At 41.0% G+C, this 20,466-nt stretch overlaps 2 protein-coding genes across 2 annotated transcripts in view; one reads left to right on the plus strand and one right to left on the minus strand.

Moving 5' to 3' along the window:
* obscnb (obscurin, cytoskeletal calmodulin and titin-interacting RhoGEF b) overlaps positions 1-17,029 on the plus strand; it is a 57,845-nt gene extending 40,816 nt beyond the window's left edge. Inside the window, 27 exon segments of the mRNA XM_057322394.1 lie at positions 79-1,341; positions 1,620-1,901; positions 2,322-2,403; positions 3,907-4,043; positions 4,162-4,359; positions 4,588-4,629; positions 4,769-4,867; positions 4,944-5,162; positions 5,326-5,356; positions 5,437-5,480; positions 5,599-5,700; positions 8,344-8,483; positions 8,579-8,779; positions 8,860-8,936; positions 9,045-9,215; positions 9,368-9,527; positions 9,651-9,767; positions 9,945-10,109; positions 11,154-11,312; positions 11,392-11,569; positions 11,650-11,763; positions 11,852-12,019; positions 14,162-14,264; positions 14,395-14,524; positions 14,725-14,827; positions 15,215-15,257; positions 15,518-17,029. Of these exon segments, the coding sequence (XP_057178377.1) occupies positions 79-1,341; positions 1,620-1,901; positions 2,322-2,403; positions 3,907-4,043; positions 4,162-4,359; positions 4,588-4,629; positions 4,769-4,867; positions 4,944-5,162; positions 5,326-5,356; positions 5,437-5,480; positions 5,599-5,700; positions 8,344-8,483; positions 8,579-8,779; positions 8,860-8,936; positions 9,045-9,215; positions 9,368-9,527; positions 9,651-9,767; positions 9,945-10,109; positions 11,154-11,312; positions 11,392-11,569; positions 11,650-11,763; positions 11,852-12,019; positions 14,162-14,264; positions 14,395-14,524; positions 14,725-14,827; positions 15,215-15,257; positions 15,518-16,535 (5,546 nt within the window). The 3' untranslated portion in view covers positions 16,536-17,029.
* A 1,115-nt stretch (positions 17,030-18,144) lies between these two features.
* The window catches only part of LOC130546683 (guanine nucleotide-binding protein G(olf) subunit alpha-like), a 14,174-nt gene continuing 11,852 nt past the window's right edge, over positions 18,145-20,466 (minus strand). Inside the window, exons 7-11 of the mRNA XM_057322044.1 lie at positions 20,360-20,453; positions 20,128-20,248; positions 19,707-19,837; positions 19,409-19,476; positions 18,145-19,303 (exon numbers count right to left, since the gene is read on the minus strand). Coding sequence (XP_057178027.1) covers positions 19,157-19,303; positions 19,409-19,476; positions 19,707-19,837; positions 20,128-20,248; positions 20,360-20,453 — 561 coding nt within the window. The 3' untranslated portion in view covers positions 18,145-19,156. The remainder of the gene's footprint in view (positions 19,304-19,408; positions 19,477-19,706; positions 19,838-20,127; positions 20,249-20,359; positions 20,454-20,466) is intronic.

Raw genomic sequence — 20,466 nt, forward strand, 5'->3', positions numbered from 1 at the left:
GTGGAAATAGTCAATATGATTTTTTAACAAAATTGACTTTTAACTTTTTAACAAGCTATTATGTTTCCCTGATTACAGGAGACGACACAACACTTTCTCAGGATACTGGTACCCAGCCCAAACTTCCTGTTGAGGCTGCCTCTGAGGGAGACTTGCACGCTTTGTGGGAGGCAGTGGCCAAGAAGCGAAGAATGAGCCGAGAGCCCACATTGGATTCCATTTCAGAGTTGCCAGAAGAAGATGGAAAAGAAAAGGCACAAAGCAGAGAGGGTAAAGTACCTTCAAAGGAAGTAAAAGAGAAGGAGGGACCTGTTGAAGCAACTTCCAAAATCACAGCGGAGCCTAATCTCTACACCAGTTCTGATGAAGAATCTCTCAGTGGGACAAGCCTAGTCTCTTACCTAAAGAAAAGCACCAAGTCCTCTGTAACTGTGGAAGGTATGGCTGAGACCATTGCCTCCAAGAAACTGTATGAGCACATCCAGATGACTGAGCAGTCAGTTACACAGACAGCTGTGGAGCCCCTCATGGAGGCTAACGAAGGGGATGAGTTGCTGGAGGCTGCTGTCAAGATTCAAGCAGCCTTTAAGGGTTATAAAGCTAGGAAGGACATGCGACCAGTCTTCAAAGAAGTATTCAAGGATCAGACTAAAGAGCCCAATGGGACAATTCATCTAGAGTGCATTGTGGAAGGAAAGCCAGACAAAGTTCGCTGGCTGAAAGATGGTGAACCCCTAACAGATGGCAAGCACTACCATATAGACATCTATAATGATGGCACCTGCTCTCTAGTAGTGACAGCTGCCACAACCAAAGACACAGGTGTCTATACTTGTGAAGTGACCAATAAGTTTGGCGTTACAACACATAGTGGTAAAGTCACTATAGGGTCACTGAGAGAATCTTCTGGGCGACGGCCACTTACCCTGGGATACAGTGCAGATAGTGAAGCTGAGAGCTCCTCAGGAAGCGAGATGGATGAGACTTTACGTCAGGCGAGCAAAAGATTACGACGACTTCTGCGTACTCGCCTTCCTCCAGATGTGGAAGAGGAACCTTTCATAAGTGCTGATGAAGGAGATTTACCGCCACCAGATCTACAGTCATACCGGGAGGATGATCTGCACATCTACATTCGCTTTGATAACCGTGGTGAAGCTCAAGTGGCTTCTCAGCGCTTCCAGGAAATGTTTACTTATCAAGGAGCGCCCATCGAAACCGCCATAATAGAAGCGGGTGCTAAGGTAGAGTTGCGGATCACAAAAATAGGCTTAGGCTTCTCCCAAGACGGCTGCCAAACCCCAACTCAGGAAAGACCTGCTTTCATGACTGGACCCCCAGGTATGACAACTCTTACACTTCCATGTGGTTTTAATATTTGTTTTTACTTCGATCTTTGTAAATCTGCATGGTTAAATGTTTGATTATGTTTGTTATGAGAAGCCAGCATCTGCAGCATGTTTGATCTTCGCAAAAAATGTTTAAAAACACGGACCTTAAAGCTATGGCATGTAATTTTTGTCAGCTTGGGAATTCCTCCTCAAAAGTATTGCCATGTTCTGTTATTTTGGTTTTGTTTGCCCTCTTCCATTTACCTTAATCGCTGACCAACCTCTCAGCGGCCCCTGTCTTTCTCACGGAGCTCCGCAGCCAGGATGTTCCTGACGGATTTCCAGTCAGCTTTGATTGTGTGATCACTGCCAACCCCCCTCCTATTGTGCGATGGTTCAAGGATGGAAAGCTGTTGGAGGAGAATGACCACTACATGATCAATGAAGATCTGGAGGGCCGCCACCAGCTGATCATTACAGCTGTGCTCCCCACAGACATGGGAGTGTACCGGTGCATGGCTGAAAATGACAGTGGCATCGCCTCCAGCAGGGCTGAGCTGAGGGTGGACAGTGAGTACACTGTTAAAAGAAAGTGTTATTCGGCCTCTAAGGCTGATCTTCAAAGCAATGTAATCTGAAATGACGTTAACTCACACTTTCTTTTACCAGTGCATGAAAGTGTCTGCATGTGCATTGAGGGAACGGTGCATTGTCATCACTTTAACAAAACCCTTTGTTTCTTTTTTTAGATGCAGTCATTTTACAATTACATTCTCGACATCGTTTAGATAAATGCTCAACTACTGTTTTATTAACCACACATTTACCTATTAAAATATTTTTATTCTTAACATTAAGCATAAGATCTTTTGACAGTTTGCTCCTGTGGTTTCTGTTAATTTCTTGAATTGATTATTGACTCACATCTAGTTAACCTAAATTTTAAATATTCCAGTTGAACTTTTAATTCATGTTTGCATATATTTATAGTGTCATGCAGCTCAGATTATGACACAGCAGCTGATGCCACAGAGACATCGTCCTATGTCAGTGCCAAGGGTTATATGTCTAGGTAAGATTTCATTCTATATTACTAGTGATTCTTTTTTTTTAATATTGTTTTTATTTGAATTTTTGATGACATACAAAATTAACTCGATCGGACACCCTCCCCCACCACATAGTACAACAATTTAACAAAAGAAAAATAAATAAATAATAATAATAATAAATAAGTAAACATATATATACATACATACACACATGTATATATATATATATATATATACTGTATATATATACACACATACACATATACATACACACATAATACATATAAAACAATACGAATAGATAAGGAAAAAAAAAAAGTAATATAAATAAAATAAATCAGTGATTATATAAAGGGGAGAAACGATGGGTAATGATAATCAGGTAATGATCAGAACTTAACCACAGGCTCCAGACATCCAATTATTACAGAGAGTGCAATAGTAGCGTATTATTCTAGCTCAGTGAAGTCCAGGAAGGGCTGCCATACAGCTTCAAATCGACAGTGAGATCCAGGCTCGGTGTGACGTAAATTCTCCATTTGTATGACATTGAAGAGTTCACGTTGCCAGGCTTTAAAACATGGAGGATCTGAGGATTTCCAGTTTAAAAGTATTGATTTCTTAGCAAGAGTCATTCCAGTCATTAAGGATCTTTGCTGAGAGATTGAAAGAGTTTTTGGTGTTTCTGAGGATCCCAGAATCGCAAGGCCATGATCCGGTTTAACCTCCTTTTGAAAAACATTCGAAAAAAAATCAAATATAGCAGTCCAGAAATTAAGCAGTTTGTGACAGAACCAAAACATATGTGCTAGTGAACCCTCCTCTATTTTACATTTGTCGCATATCGAAGAAACAGAGCTGTATATTTTACTAAGCGTGGTTTTAGAGTAGTGTAATCTGTGCACAACTTTAAATTGTATTAGTCTGTGTCTCGAATTTATTGAGCAATCTTGAATATTCCCAAGACTTTCAAGCCAACATTCATCAGATATTTCTTCCCCCAAATCCTTGGCCCAGGCCTCTTTTATGTGCTCTGTGTTTACAGGCAGTTCAAAAACATCAACACAACGTGAAATCAAATGTCTAGAGTTTGGGTTGAACAAAAAACATTGGTCAAGTGCAGTAGCCTTAGGCTTATTAATAAATTCTTTAAAGACAGATCCGACATAGTGTCTCACTTGCAAGTACCGGAAGAAATCAGAGCCTGGGAGATTGAATGCCAATTGTAACTGACTGAAAGATGCAAATATGTCATCTATATATAGATCCGCAATACATCTCAGCCCTTTACCCCTCCAGTCAGCATTACTAGTGATTCTTAAATCAGTATACAAGTCAAGATTGTTTGTATAGCGCCTTTCACAATGCACATTTTAAATAAACTTCAAGACAGAAAGTTACATTGTATAATGTCTATGTCAATATTACAATTTAATATTCAAAGATATTGACATACTATCGCAAAACAAACCTCTAAGCCAAGTTTCAAATACGCTTCTGCTTCGGGTTATTCTTCTTCATAGTTCAGAGCACAGGACGGACACAGAAGCCTTCGAGTCAGTGGCGGAGGATGAGCAACTTCCTCAGGTTGTGGACGAGTTACATGATCTTTTCCTCAGTCCTGGAGCACCAATTGCCAAGTTGAGTGTTAAGGTCAAAGGTACGTTTTGTTGCAAATTCTCTTTTAATTGTTTTACATTTTAAGTTTCTTCTTTCATGATCCAGTTAGTTTATAATGAATAAAAAAGTAAAATAGGTTGCCCTTTACATTTCTGCAGGATTTCCCACTCCAAGGTTGTATTGGTTTAAAGACGGCACCCCACTTCAAGCCTCGAGCAGAATTTTATTGTCGACCAAACGTGATCAGCATAGTCTTGAGATTTTGGATGTTAACCGCGAGGACACTGGAGAGTACTCTGTGTACATTAGTAACATTGCTGGCTCCGCCTACTCTTCAGCGCGACTGAATGTACTGGGTAAACGTGCCTTGTGTGCTTTAGACAACAGTATACATTTCTGCAATATGCTTGCATGGCTCTTCGGTGAGATAATTATGGTACAAAATTACAAATGGTAAAAGTGCCTTTAAGTGTTCAAACTTTCTGTAAGTCAAACCCAAACTCATTTTTACTTTCAGTTTGATTTTATGGTGAGACACAGCCTAACATTTTCTTATGTTTGTTTACTTAATTTGTGCGTGTTAGGTCCTGGAGAGCGCCCAGCACCTGAACAGGGAAGAATGAGAGGTAACAATCCTTAAATTATGAATCCTCACATAATGTAAACTGATGCATGTAAACTGACACTCATTTAAACCAATTGATATGAAAAATGATGCATGCATGACAGTAATTTGTTATCTAAACTGTATTCTACCACATATAGATTCAAAGGTGCCACTTGTGCCACCCCGCTTCCTAGAGAGGTTTAGCAACAAGAAGGTGAAACAAGGAGCAAGTATAACGCTGTCAGTCAAAGTGGAAGGTATAACAGCGATCAGATCGTCTACCGAAAGTATTTATTTAGGGTCCATGTAGTTAACATAATAACTGTTCCGAAGGTTCCCCGACCCCATCTGTGAACTGGTTAAAGGAGGTGTCAGAGAAGGATGTTTTGTGGATCAAGGCAGACACACCAGGTTATAAAGTGGCCAGTTCTGGCTGTCAGCATAGTCTAATCCTCATGGAAGTGGGAAAGGAACACAGAGGCATGTACACCTGCATCGCCACCAACCGTGCTGGACAGTCGGTCAACACGGCCCGACTAGACGTGGAGCTTGGTCAGTAACACATGATTTAGTTAACATAAAGCTATCGGGATTATACGGGTTTTTAATAATATTATTATTTATATATTTACTTAGTCCTTTACATAATCTTTTGATATAACCTGATCGAACCTTTGCTGATTTCCACCGTGCTCAAACGTTTTTTATCCAACAGCACCAGAACAAAAGGGAAAAGTGGGAGCAGAGTAAGTTTAGACAAATGTTTACAAATGTTAAGCGATGTTATAGATTTGTTGGATATATAATGTGTTATATTTGTTCTCAGCATTCTTGGAATTACTATCAGCCCACCTGAAGAAGAGGGTAAAGGTGAATATTTCATCCATTTTATAGATTTTTTATGTTTGCATACAATCACGATTCAGATCGTGTGTGATCGTGTATTTTTTAAAAAGTGGAAGTAAAAATCATCATTATCACATGTCAGGAGAGATCAAAATACCCTACCTGGGTAAAGTGGGTACAGAGGAATTTCTACAAAAGCTCACAACCCAAATCACAGAAATGGTATCGGCCAAGATCACTCAAGGTAAGAAAAGCCCATTTTTAATCTGGATCCTTTTTTTGCAGATAATAATGAGCTAGACATTTTTGTAACCTGCACTGCCACAATATTGCACAAATGTTTAAATGTAAATTTGTAAATGTAAATCAGAATTTTTCTACATTACTTTTAAATGCACTTACATTGTGTTATTGTATGTCTAGTTACTGACTATTATTACTACTAATGTTTTTATGTAGTCTTTCTTTTACAGATGCGTTCTAATATTCACTCAAAAGTCTGCTTTGATTTTGAGTGAGCTTTGTGTGCCCAAATGCTTTGAGATTTTGTCACAGGGTGTGCAGAGTACTGAAATAGAGTTTACACCTGTCTCAGACTCACATTACAAATGTATACTCTCTACTCTAGCCTGTATCTTCTCAGGAAAATTTTACTGGACTTTTATCTTGTAAAAATACCACCTCTCTCTGGATTCTATAACTACTTCTCAATTCAATGACTCCATTCTTTTGTCTATCCATCAAACTATCCACCCGTCCTCTCCTCTCCTCCCTCCCTCCCTCCCTCCATTCACTCTCATTCTCATTGAAGCATTGATTTATTCAGACAGCTCACAGAACCATCAAGTGCTCCAGTGGATGAAATCTTGGCCCAAAGTAACCAGTATGTATCCGCAGAACTTCCAGCGTAACACAACAGAATCATGACTTTTTCCTCTGTGAGGCTATGCTGTTGTTAGTCAGATTGCACATATTTAAATTCTTTACATTCTATATATACATATATAGCAAATTATTATTAAAATTTATGAAATTGCTTGCTTATATGTAACGGAAAATGGCTGAAAGTCACGGTTCTTCAAAATCAGGGCCTTTTGTGACAGTTCAGAATAAATGTTTTTGAAATTCGGTGGTCTCGTTTTTTGCAGAAAGTGAATTATAGCCACATTCAAGGTGTCTCTGTTTCAGTATACGCATAAAGAAAGGGTTCAAATGCCTGCTTCATATTTATTTAGAAGTAGTTGCATGAGCAACTACGTTTGTGTTTGTGCACAGCTATCTTTATGATCATACAGTAATTATTTTGTCAAAGCATGATATGGCCAAGTGCATGCTGAAATATGAGAGAAATGTCATTGATAACGGACCTCACAGGTGGTGTGAGGTCAAATTAAAATGTGGCCATTTTCTGTCGCCACTGTTTTCACTATATCGCGGGACAATCTTTTCTTTAGCTACAGAGTATTTTGCCTTTACGAAAATTAACCATGTTTTTTATTATAAATAAACAACCACAACAACAAAAACATGGTATTTGTAAAACTGTGGTTAAACCGGTTAATTTTCGTGAGGGTGAAAGTGGATCACAACTTTGCAAACTACATACTACAGCAGATGCATTTTATCTGTAATAACTCAACCAATTTTAACTTTATGTATCAGAAATAAGAACGATGATTGGTTCTTACCTGTTCATCAAAACCGAGAACAGTTTTCCTCATAAATCATTCTACACCTTTTAGTAATATTAATTTAATATTTCTATAAGTCCGCATATCAAAACGTGTCTGTGTCTCTGCGTTTAAAATCAAGGGTCCATGATGCTACGTACGCTTCTGGCTGTGTGCGAAATCGCCCACTTACCCTCATTCACTATTCCCTACATTAGTTCACTAATATAGTCCACTTTAAGGAAAGGGTGAAAACAAGTGACTAAATTCGGACACTCGGTGCACTGGAAATGCTGCGGGCGCCATCTTCTGCCGAGACGCGGGAATTCATTCAGCGCGAGCGTCACGATAGATGGCTAGCAGCTAGCCGCGATATTGTTACTATGATGCATCATGGAATTAAACGAGTGCACTCAATAATGTCGTACTATAAATTCGAACACCACTAAAAATGGATGTCCCCTCAAATAGTGCACTATATTAGGGTATAGGGGGCTATTTCGGTCACAGCCTGTTTTGATATTTCGGTCAGTTATCGCGAGATTAATGAGATCAGCGAACATTGCAACGTTAAATATCACAAACAGTCCTATGTACATTTATAAAGTAAAAAATTTAAAGTAAAAAAATGTATATCAAGTTAAACACTAACACGTGGGGTATTTTTTAACATTAAATTCTGCGCAAATAATTTGTTACATTTAAAGATAATTGAGATCTTAACCCGAATTATAATGAAAGTTTTCCATTTTATGAATGTGCCTAAATAAATAACAGTTTTATTTTTGACATATCTAAATCATTTAAAATAATATAAAGCTGGGTCTATATGATTATGATATCATTCAATTATTTCGATATGATTATGATTATTGGTCTATTTAATTACATTTCTTAAATTTATGCCCAGATTATTAAATTACATGGAAATATATTTACATTAACATTAATTCATTTGGCAGACGCTTTTATCCAAAGCGATTTATAACTAGGAGAGCATATAAACATTTTGTTAGTTTACAAGGCCATGCTACTAGGAGGATTAAAGCTGGACTAGATTATCTATTCAAGACATCTAATTTATGTTGGTCTTGAAATGTTATACACGTGTGGTGTATAAAGGCCAGAACTGTTACACATTACTGTGTGCTGGAAATGAACATAAATTAATTGACACGTGATGTCTGCCTTCCTTTTTTCTTCTCTTCTTTTTTAAGCTTCATTACGTGTCCCAGGAGCCGACAGCGACGATGAAACCAAAACGCCTTCCGCATCTCCATACCACGGTCGGTCACGGCCCGCTTCTCTGATCGCAGACTCTTCATCCGAGTCAGATGAGGGAGATGCCAGAGGAGAGGTCATATATACATTATGTGTTTATGTCACAATTTACAAGGCCAATGTTTGCTCTTCTGTTCTGAAAAGACAACTTTTTAAAATGCATTTTTACAGATGTTTGATATCTATGTGGTGACTGCTGATTACAACCCTATTGGGGTCAGTAAAGAGACCATCTCTCTGAAGGAGGGCCAGTATGTCGAGGTTTTGGACTCTGCTCACCCCCTTAAATGGCTGGTTCGCACCAAACCCACCAAATCCACCCCGTCTCGGCAGGGATGGGTGTCTCCTGCATATCTCGACAAAAGGCTGAAGGTCTGAAATGAATGTTTAGGTGTTTTTTTGTCCTAATGCAGAGATTAATATTAATGATGACCTCCTGGTTGTGTTAAAAGCTATCTGCAGATGCAACAGACCTCCCAGAAACCACCAGAGAGGAACTCACCGAAACAGAATACAAAAAGAAACTCTGGTAAATTTACACACATACCAAGAAAGTCATTGGATAGAAGTAATAAGTATTAATATGCTGTATAATGCTACAACCTCTCAATTCTGTGTCCGTTTCACTTGCTCCTAGTCAACTCATCCAGGATCTGATCAGCACAGAGTCTGAGTTTCTGAAGGAGATGGAGTTTGTCATGTCAAATCATCTGAAGCGTGTTGGCGAGGAGGGCACATCACCTCATATCACCAGCCACAAGGAAACCATCTTTCGTAACATCAGCGATTTGAAGATTTTCCATAGCAGGTAAAGAGGACCAGGCAATTATATCATGTTCATTTAAATATTAATCTTTTATAATATATATCATAAATATGCATTGGTCATATAGCCTGAAATAGTGTTGAAATGGAGAAAATACATTTTAGCATAAAAAAAGTGTTTTATTTCCTTTCCAGCTCTTTGTTGCCTGGTCTGCGCGAGTGCGACACAGACGATGACATCGCTATGCATTTCCTGAAACATTCTGAAGGTTTTGAGAAATATCTGCAGTATCTCGTTGGACAGACTGAGGCTGAGTCTGCTATCGGCGAGAAGGACGTGCATCAATACTTTAAGGTAGGTTCCAAACGTGATCATTGACAGTATTGTAATCTCTGTCATGAGTGTGCGACTGATGATTATCTGTGTCTTTTAAAGAAAACAGAAGCTCTACAATTTCATATGATTTTTTTCCATCAGGATTATACAGCCTCAGAGTTGGCGAATGTTGACCCCTCAGAAGGTCCTGTGTTGAGTATTGATGCTTACCTTCAGAGGCCCCTGGAGAGAATACAAAAATACAGAGCTTTGCTGAAGGTACTTTTGCTTTACAGTCATTTGAATGGCTACTACTCCACTTATGCAGAAATGCTGAATAATTCTACGAATTGTATTGAAGAATGTTTTTATCCAATTACATGCAGTATATTCAACAATCAACCTCAATAACAATTAGATTGTGATGACATTCACGAGTGCCTTGCTGTATTTTAGGATATGATACGGAACAAAGCGAGGAACGGTCAGAACTGCTCCTTGCTGGAGCAGGCCTACGCCATGGTGTCATCTCTGTCACAGCGCTCGGACAACACACATCATGTGTCTCTTATCGAGAATTACCCTGCCAATCTGGAGGCACTGGGAGAACCCATTAGACAGGTACAATACACACATAACACATCCTTACAGAAACAATGTGGAGATTTTAGCGGCATCTAGCGGTGAGGTTGCGAATTGCAACCAACGGCTCGCTCCACCCCTCAATTCCGAAGCACTACGGCGGCTGGGCTGACACAGGACTAATAGTGGGTTCACACCAAACGCGAACAATCGTGTTCCACGGTCTTTATTACTCGCGGGAAAAGTTCGTTATTTTCGCGTGAGGGACGGGAAATGGCGAATATTTTCAACCTTCGCCGCATTGACTTTGAATGTAATTTACTCGCGCACCTAATTCGCGTTTGGTGTGAACCCAGTGTAATGCTGTGTTCACACCAAACGTGAACATTCGCATTCCACGCTCTTTACTACACGCGGGAAAATGAGTCATGAGTGACGCGAAAAACATCACGCGACAGGGAGTGTCTTCTCGCGTCCGGACCCATCATCCAGTAGGTGTCAATGAGCTCTTTGCATTTTCAACTTGCGCGGAAGACTTGCAACAGGCGACGCGAAAGACGCGAAATGGGCGGCGCGATTGTGGCGATTCGCGTTATTCGTGTCGCCTGCTACGAGTTCGCATCTATTCGCGTCTTTGCATTGACTTTGTATGTACTGTAATTTACTCATGCAAATTGCTTAATTCACGTTTGGTGTGAACGCAGTGTAAGATGTCGTCGCGTTTTCGCTTCTTTATCGAAGGAGATAATGTATTCCGCAGAGCAGTTTGTCCCTTCAGGGCTACTGTAGAAACAACATGGCCAATTCCATGTAGGCTAATATATAAATGCAAATGTATAGCTATGTACATTATATTGCAGTTTTGTCAGTAGATCCTCCTAAATATTACAGACTGAACCTTTAAACAAGTTCTTTACAGTTTTTTCATTGACAGCACAATAGCGAGGACTCTTTATGTTATTTCTTTATAGCTACGCCGCGTAAAAAAATTAATGTGATCAATTGTGAATTTTGAATCAAATATGAATTAGTGTTAACTGCACACATATTTAACTTATATAACACTTAAACACTGTTTTGTAGGGACCTTTTACAGTTTGGGAAGGCGCACCTGGAGTTCGCACATCCTCTAGAGGTCATCACCGTCACGTCTTTCTCTTCAAAAACCATGTGGTCATCTGCAAGCAGAAGAGAGACACATCCACAGACACCCAGACATACGTCTTCAAGAACATGATGAAGGTATGAGACCCTCAAAAAAGAGGCTGGAAATGAGACCGTGACCAACATTTCTTTGAATTCTTATTTGATTTGAACGTAGCTCACAAACATTGATGTAAATGAGACTGTGGAGGGAGACGAGAGAGCGTTCGAGATCTGGCACGAGCGAGAAGATTCGGTGAGGAAATACACACTTCAGGCCCGGACCGTTATTCTGAAGAACTCCTGGCTCCGTGACCTCCGTGATCTTCAGCAGCAATACAGCATGCCAACGTGGTGTAAGCCGCCCACTCCTGCATCTTCCACGTGTTAACGCAGCAAACACGACACAATATTTACAACAATCTGTGTTTAACAGGCCATCCAGATTTTGACGCAGTGCTAACAGATTGCACAGCAGAACTCGGACAGACGGTCAAACTCGCCTGTAAGGTCACCGGCGTTCCTAAACCACAGGTCGCCTGGTATAAAGGTAAGGAATATGTTGGGTTGATGCTCCTGGTGGGTTGTGTTGCCTTCGTAACTGAAATACTTGAACCCTAATCTACTCTCTCAAACAGACGGGCGTCCCGTAAAGGCGGATCCTCATCACATCATCATCGAAGACCCGGATGGCTCCTGCACGCTCATCTTAGACAACATGACGGCAGACGACTCGGGACAGTACATGTGCTTTGCTACAAGCTCTGCGGGCAATGCCAGCACTCTTGGAAAAATCACTGTGCAGGGTGAGTGACAGAACTGAGAAAAGAGAAAAGGACAGATGAGATCTCGTTAATATCTCTATTGTTTTCCTAGACATCAGTGAGATTCAGTGGAGAGCAAATGGAAGTATTTGCATGAGTCTTCTGCATCTCAGATAGTCATAAATCTGTCATTACGCTGGATTCACACGGGGCGTCAGCGTCAACGCTTCTCATTTACTTTGAATGGGTGACGCCATGCGTTGCCGAACTGAATTGTGGGTCCATCAGCGTCGCTTCACTGGCGTTGCTTGCGGCAAGAAGTTGAACATTTCTCAACTTTTCAAGCACCAATCTGATCTCCTTATGCAAATAACCTAGTGCAGGCGCTAGCCAATTGCGTTCATGCAAGACCGGAGAACAATTTGATTGGCTGTTGTGACTATGACCATCACGTCGGCCACGCTTCAGACACGCCCTCCGTCAAGCGTTGACGCTGACACCCAGTATGAATCCAGCGTTAGTGTGTCAAAAGAGATGTCAACAATGTGTCAAACTGAGCTCAGATTTGTCAAATCAAAAGTCAATATAATTGAAGATCTCAACATGAACTCAAACATTTCTCATCCAATTGACCCAAATCCAGATTATTTGACCTCTACAATCTACATTCATTTTACACCTTTATATTTTAACAACTAACTTATTTGTTTCTAGTTTGGTCCCCTAAGCAATTTAAAGAAAAACACCTGCGACTAAGTTGGTACTTAAAAGATAAACATCTGTGCCCGGTTGCATGAAATCCCTTAAGTGAAGGTTTTCCTGAGGGAAAAATATCCCTGAGGTCAGAGATTTCTTCAAGAGCGTTGCAACAAAGGTCTTAACCGTCACCTTTAAGTGATTATACTTAGCATTCCACCATAGTTTCTGTCAAAACGCGGTTGCCGTAGTAATGCTAGAAATCATGCATACCATTGACTTTAAAGTCCCAGTGAAATAAAAAAGGACAATTCTTATTTTTTCATGAAATATTGCTTATCAATGTGGGTCATTTTCTTTTTAAAATTCATATACCCTCATAATCTTCAGTTAAAATCTGAAAATGGGGGGCAGTTGTGACCTAATGGTTAGAGAGTCGGACTCATGACCAGAAGGTTGCCGGTTCGATTCCCAGGGCCGGCGGGTAACGACTGAGGTGCCCTTGAGCAAGGCACCTGACCCCTACTTGCTCCCCGGGCGCTGCAGTGATAGCTGCCCACTGCTCCGGGTGTACATGTGGTCACCACTTGCTGTGCGTGTGGTCACTCCTCTCTGGATGGGTTAAATGCAGAGGTCACATTTCGTTGCCTTGTACTTGTACATGTGCAATGACAATAGAGTTGAATCTAAATCTAAATCTAAAATGCACTTCCGTCCTGTAACGACGTAAATTAGACGGCTTGGGCGGAGCATCCGTTAACTCCTCCCCTTCAACTGTCAGTCTGCTGCCAGCTTCATTTCAAAATCAATGCAACAGCTGTTGTTACACATCCAATCAATTCGCAGTGAAAAACGCAAGCCACGCCCACTTGTTTCTACTTGGAAATTCCTTTTCACTCGGAAATGTGTCAGAATACGGAAGTAAAAACGATCGTTTCGGGTTCACAGGGACTTTAATACACCACAAATGTAACATTACAGCTACTGAAACATTTGAGTTGTGGACAATATTAACAGTACAGCAAAAAAGCTAATATTTTAGATAAATACGCAAAAAGAAAGAACACCCTCTTAATCTGCTATATCACATCAAACTGATATTTTTTCAATAATCGTGTATTATTAGTCTCGTTTTATCTCTGAAAATGAGCGTCATTACTTCATTGAACATGATATCATGCATTGGTCCCTTCATTTCTTACAGTAGAAAGGCAACTTGAGGACTTTGTTGCAACGCAAAAAAGAACTTAAGGAAACACTTTAGCAGTTAAGGGTTAATACTTATTTACAGCTGTAAGGTTTCTTTAAGTGAACTCTTAGGTTTTTCTTGCAACCAGTTTCTCATTGGGTGCCCTTGACCCTATATCTAAGGGTTTTCCTAACTTAAGAGCTCTTGAGCAATAACATTGTCTTCTGGGTGAATGTCACGGTCATGTACAGTATATTCATGTAAGAAATTCCTGTTAATCCCGATTCTTTCTCTTCCAGTACCTCCACGTTTTGTGAATAAGATCAGGAACGCCACGCTCTTTCCTGGAGAAGATGTTCAGTTCTCTTGCACCATTCAGAGTGCACCGAGTCCCAAAATAAGGTAATATTTTTAAATGTAAATGTAAACTCCAGAGGAGTAAATTATACAAGTGAAAGGTTTTCACGATCAACTTCAAATGAGTACAACTATGGCATAACCCTGATTAGTTGACCTGTATCTCTATGGACAGATGGTTTAAGGAGGGTAAACTGCTGACAGATCAAGAGAAGTATCAGACGTACGGTGAATCTCGCAGTGGAGTTCTGGTTCTGGTTATCAAGAACCCTGGAGAGAGAGATCTGGGTCACTACGACTGTGAGGTATAAACCTGATGAATGTAGTCAGTCCATTAACTTACTTGCTCTTTTTAAACAAGACAAGAAGTGCACGTTCATACTGTAATAAAAAGATTTGTGGAATCTTGTTTTATTGGTATGGTAATAATGTGGGAATGATCAAATAGCAGTCTTTCGTTGAGTTGTGTAAATCATCTAATGATGACTGTACGGTTGATCCGCAGCTGTCAAACCGTCTGGGCAGTGCCAGGTGTGCCGCTCAGCTCGTCACTCCCGCTGTGGCGATGGCAGGAGAACGCAGAGCGGATCAGGCCATCTCTATAGAAGGTACATGTCTGTGACAGCACCTCCTCCATTATGTGCTTCTGTTAGCTTTCCTGTAGCTCAGTGGTTAGAGCATGCGCTAGCCACGCCAAGGTCATGGGTTCCATTCCAGGGATTGCACATAGAAAACAAATGTATAGTATTAATGCAACGTAAGTCGCTTTGGATAAAAGCATCTGCCAAATGCATAAATGTAATGTTACTACTTCACTTGTTTACATCTTTAAAGTGATTAAAGTAGTAAATATAATGAAGAAATGAATCAAATAAATTGTATGATCATGTAAAAATGTATTATGACGTATTGCTGAGGAATGTAATATTGTAACATTTATAAAATGTATGTTTAACTATATTAGACATTTTAACTATGTTCCTTTTTTCTTTTAGTGACAGAACAGGAGACAAAAATACCAAAGAAAACCATTATTATGTAAGTCTTACTTTTGAATCTCACCTAATGTTCTTTATTTAAAACATTCAGTATAATTTTATAATATAATTTTATGTCTAATTTATATAACTTAAACAATGTATACTCCATTTGAGGGGCACTAAATTGTGTTTTTTGTTTATTGACCTGTGGTGCCACATTCAACATTTTTATAGTTGCTACTCTTGTGTTAAATTCTACACAGAATGTGCTAATAATCACACTGTACAACCAAACACATGTGCTTTTTCCACCATAAGCGAGGAGACCATCACCACCGTGGTGAAGAACACACGCATGAAGCGTCACGCGTCCCCCCGAGCCTCCCCTATGGGTGCTTACCGCTCGGAGACCTCCACGCCTGAACCGCCCAGACAGAGACGACCTCCGGCTAGAAAGACCGTCCCGACGCTCTACGTTCAGGAGCCCGCAGGGGCCACGGCCAGGAATCCCAGATGGGTAGAAGTTGAGGAGATAATCGAGTATAAAGTGAACAAATCACCTAGGTTACCAAGAAGAAGAGGCGTTTCCCCTGGCAAGCCGTCACCACCTGGCAACTCGAACACTAATAACTCGAACAACAAGTTGGTGGAGACCGCATCCATGGGTGCTGTGACTTCACAAGAAGATGCTGCACAAAATGAGGCGGAGGTCGACAATCTCCCCACGACGTTTGGAGAAATCTCCGATCTAGATGAAGATGAAGGAACCATCATCCTCGAGCCGGAAGACCATCAGGATGAACAAGACCGGGATGGTGCGACTCGCGGGAGTCGAGTTCTCACTCTTGAAGACCTCGAGGACTACATCCCTCAGGAAGGTGAAACCTTCGGCAGCGCTATAGACCGTCAGCCAGCCGTCCAGACACCCTGCGAGATCTCTGTCTTGCAGAGAGAAATTAACGAACCCGTCATTGGCAAACCCGTTCTGTTGAACGTGGGCCGTCCCGTGGCACCCGCAAAGCCTCGCATGGGCTTCTTCAGCTCCTTTAAGGAGCACCTAACCAGCGTGTTTACTCCAAGTCCCTCAGCGAACACTGGCTCTCGGATGAGGCGAGAGAAGACCGTACCCATTCGCGTGACGAGGGAAACTTCATCCGACTATTCACGCTTCACGAGGCTTGAGGTCCAGCCGACGTACTGCTCTGAGGTCCAGAGAGGGATGGAGGGAGGCCAGCAAAGCTTTAAAACGCAGGTTTCTGCGCAAACTCGCAGCTACGCGCCAACCGGACAAGTTACTGTGCAGATCACACAGAGGAACCCGTTAGAAAAGCAGTAGGAGAGAATCTAACCCAGGAGATGTGGACGTGCAGTAGAGGGATCGCCTCTGTCAAATCTTGCCTGATGCTCTGGAGGTAAACATCAATCGGAAGGCTTCTGCTAACAGCAGATCGTTCCAACTCAAGGCCTTTATATCCATCAAATGTCCTGAGCGTACTTGACTTCCCGTAAGCACGACATCATTCATCGACGCGAATCTGCAAATATGGACAATCCATCCGTCCAAGTACCAGAAACTCCTTTCCTGCAGTATCTGTAGAAATCCCAGAGAACTGCTCAAGTCAACGAAACAAGTTTGGACTCTCACAATATGATCTGAATGTGCAATACTCGTGAGTGTTTTTCTTTTCAACATCTGAACAGCCAAATGAACTTTATTTCAAACCAAGAAGTTCGCGTAAGCGTTCTTTTGGTACCTTTTGGTGCTTTGTGTACCAAATACAAAGACCTTGATGATGTCATTGAACATTATTTAAAGTGACAGTTCGCCAACATGGGCTCCCATTGACTTCAATTGTAAAAACACAAACCCATATCTTCTGTGGTGTTCCAGTGAAGAAAGTCATACATACAGATTCTGGTGAAATATCTCTTTTTAACGTGACTTGTTTGTTTGTTCGGCATGTAGTCTGACGATTATTTCCAGGTGTTAAGATAACAGCTTAAGAACAATGTAACACAAACTCTATTTTATGACTTTAGGAATACTTATTTTAAAACGTGTTTCTTGTGCGACATGTTTTGAAGCACATAGTATTTACAGGTTTAAAGTGTTGGAGATGCAGTTTACTGGAGTAATAACTAATAGATATGAAACGTGTTTGAATTCTAGATCTGAACGTTAATGTCGTGTCGACCCAAATCTGTGTGTAACATAATTTTTATGGTTGAAAAATAAACAGAACTGCACACTTGGAGTCGGATTCGTAGAGAATGTCAATAAACAATAACAAAGGCTAAAACACTGGGTTTACTCTATGCTTGTAAGATCCTCCAGCTATGGTTTTGTGTATGATGGGTTGTAAACGGTGCGACACGCAGAGTTCAATATTGCACTCTCATTTATTCATTTCACTCTGGACATGCTTACCTATGTGTGCAAGTACACATCTTCACTGTATACACACGAAGGTATGTACACACCAACACACACATAATTAAACATGTAGAATTGTACATATATATTTATATAGACTTATAAATTTACATGTACGCACATTTATAAAGGAGTGCACACAACACACTCTTGCTCACGCACGCACTCACACGCTCGCGCACACACACGAAACATACAAATGTCATGCGTCTGTGGCTCAACGTTTGTCTCCTGTACGTGTACACACACGCTCGCTCGCACGCACACAGACGTGATATATATATATATATACTGTATATCGCAGACATACTTCATATCCAAAAAGGTTCCTCTGAAAACAACACCAGGTTGTGATTTTGGACACTTCAACTTGTGATTTTTTTTTCTTCCATTTTTCTTTTGTTTTGTTAAAGCTGAGAATTCAAATGAAACTGAAAACAAAGAGACAAAGAAAGGCATGGTGCTGTTCCGTCTGATCATAACCGCAAGTAAGGGGTCGATTTGCATAATGTATACAGGCTTTTAGGATTTTCTGTTCCTATATTTATTATTTTTTGTAATAAAGAACTTTTTGTCTTTTTATATAAACAAAGCAGATAAACAAATGACCGCATGGAAAAGAAACGAAACTCTACAGATTAGGTTCCCATCCACAGTCCCTTCTGCTGACGGGGTGACATCAAGCTGTACAGCGCAGTCAAAAAACAGATCTCAGCTTCATTTACAGGTACAGCCATAATCAAGGCACAAAGATCTACAAGTAGATTTTTTTACTCTCTTTCAATAAAGTTGTACAAAATAATATAACATTTTATAGTCTATACAGGAAAGAAAAGTCACCCTTGCACAGTCCGTACAAGTTAAGAACTAAAATAAGAACCGGGGACAAGCGCTCCTCTTTATGTTGCCAGAGCCGCTTCCCGGCGTCACGACGGCTCTGCCCCTTCCTGTTCAAGAGGACACGAGCGGGACAGAGAAATTCATGGCGCGATGCTACATTGTGTCCATCTCGTGAAAGGAAAAGTGTGAAAGCTCGATGGAAAAGTGCGTTACTTCACGTCGTGGTCTTGATCTCCCCGTCCCAGCGTCTGGCATGCCACCCCCCCCCCCGCGGGCGCTCTTCAGTGTCTGGACACGGAAAGCAGCAGAGAGCCTTAGAGGTCAGAAGGTCAAGGTTCAGGGTGCAAAACTAGGGCTCCCGGAGGTCACGAGGTGATCTTCATAAACCGGCAGGCGGCAGGATGTATATACACAACGTTATCATTTTTATTCGAGTAAAACGCAAGGAGGTAGCCAGAGGCTGGGTGGAATGGCGAAAATAAAGGCGACAAAGATTCGCGAACTTAAAACCGCGGGTAAGAATCCCAGTCTCGTCCTAAACTCAACCCACTCAAAGAACCATTTAAAAGCCCAAAAAAGCAATTGGAGGACAGAAGGGTGGTCTTCCAAACATCAGTAGTATTCGTTGTCTGCCGGTGTAGCAGGGCAGGGGGAGTTTGGAGACGGGTTGGGTCCCGGCGAGATCACAAGAGTTCGTACTGTCGCAGGTGCATCCGCTGGATGATGTCTCTGCAGTCGTTGAACACCCGCCTGATGTTTTCCGTGTCCACCGCACAGGTGAAATGGGGGTAACAGTAGTGACGGCCCTCTCCGCTCTCAGTGCTGATCCTCTGTGATGGTAGAAAATATCAACAAAATATCAAAGACACATCTCCTGCAGGGACTGTAACAGATGCCGTGTAGTCATCTTTAATCTGCGGATTGAAAACACTAACCAGAAACTCGTCGCGGATGAAAAACTTGGCTCTTGTCACTCGGGGGTCTTCTCCAGGCTCAGGAATTACTGAAACAAGACGTACACCAAACTCATGAGCAACTGACACATGAATCGGGCATTGTCATCTACAGTATAGATAGACACAGAGAGATTCAGTAATAATAGTGTTCAAGAGGTTCTGTTGCAAGGAAACATTGAGACACATCATTATCATATTCGTTTCTTTGAATTAATAAAGTATACAGGGTCTATTTCATACTGATCTGTTGAAAATATTTGAGTTGAGAAAACTGTACCTTTGTCTGGTATGGTATACCGAGCGTAATCGGGGAAATAATCTTCAATTTTGGATTTTCCAGCTAATACTTTCTCTGCCAGCATGTCCTGTTTGTTGAGAAACAATATGACAGAAATCGTCCGTAACCATCTTTAGAAAGATAAAAAGAAAAACAGAGGTCAGGGGTCAATAGCACATGAACTTTAACAAAAAGCCTGTTGTACTGCAAGTCCTTACTGTAAATACTGTAAAATATAGCAATGTGTTTGCTTTTATGAATTACTTTCTTGTTTGTATTTTCAGTAACACACCTTTTCGATTTTTTGCCCTTCCATACAGAAGGTTAAACTATAGAAACACTTTAATGTTGTCAGTTCCATAATAAGTTTGATTTGAATAAATTGTGTTCAAACTGTGAGATATTATTATGAAGATGTAACCTGTTGTTCCAAATACTGCGAAATAGGTCGAGCGCCTCCCGTAGTCTGTTTGTGTTGTTGTCTTCCCTGATGACCATGTTATAGCTGCTGCTCGCGACCACAAAGATGATCGCCGTGACGTCTGCGGAGAAACAGCCAATCAGCACCAGACTTCCCCACAAACGGTGTTGTTTGGTTTTTACAATTGATGTAAACCAGTTGAACTTAATTCTGCAGCGCACACACAATTTACCATTAAAACACTGAATCCATTTTCTTCTTTCGTCTCTCTGACCCCCGACATCAAACATGCTGAAGGAGAGAGAGAGAGAGAGAGACAGAGAGAGACAGAGACAGAGA

The sequence above is a fragment of the Triplophysa rosa genome, linkage group LG23 (assembly GCF_024868665.1).
Source record: "Triplophysa rosa linkage group LG23, Trosa_1v2, whole genome shotgun sequence".
NCBI lineage: Eukaryota > Metazoa > Chordata > Actinopteri > Cypriniformes > Nemacheilidae > Triplophysa > Triplophysa rosa.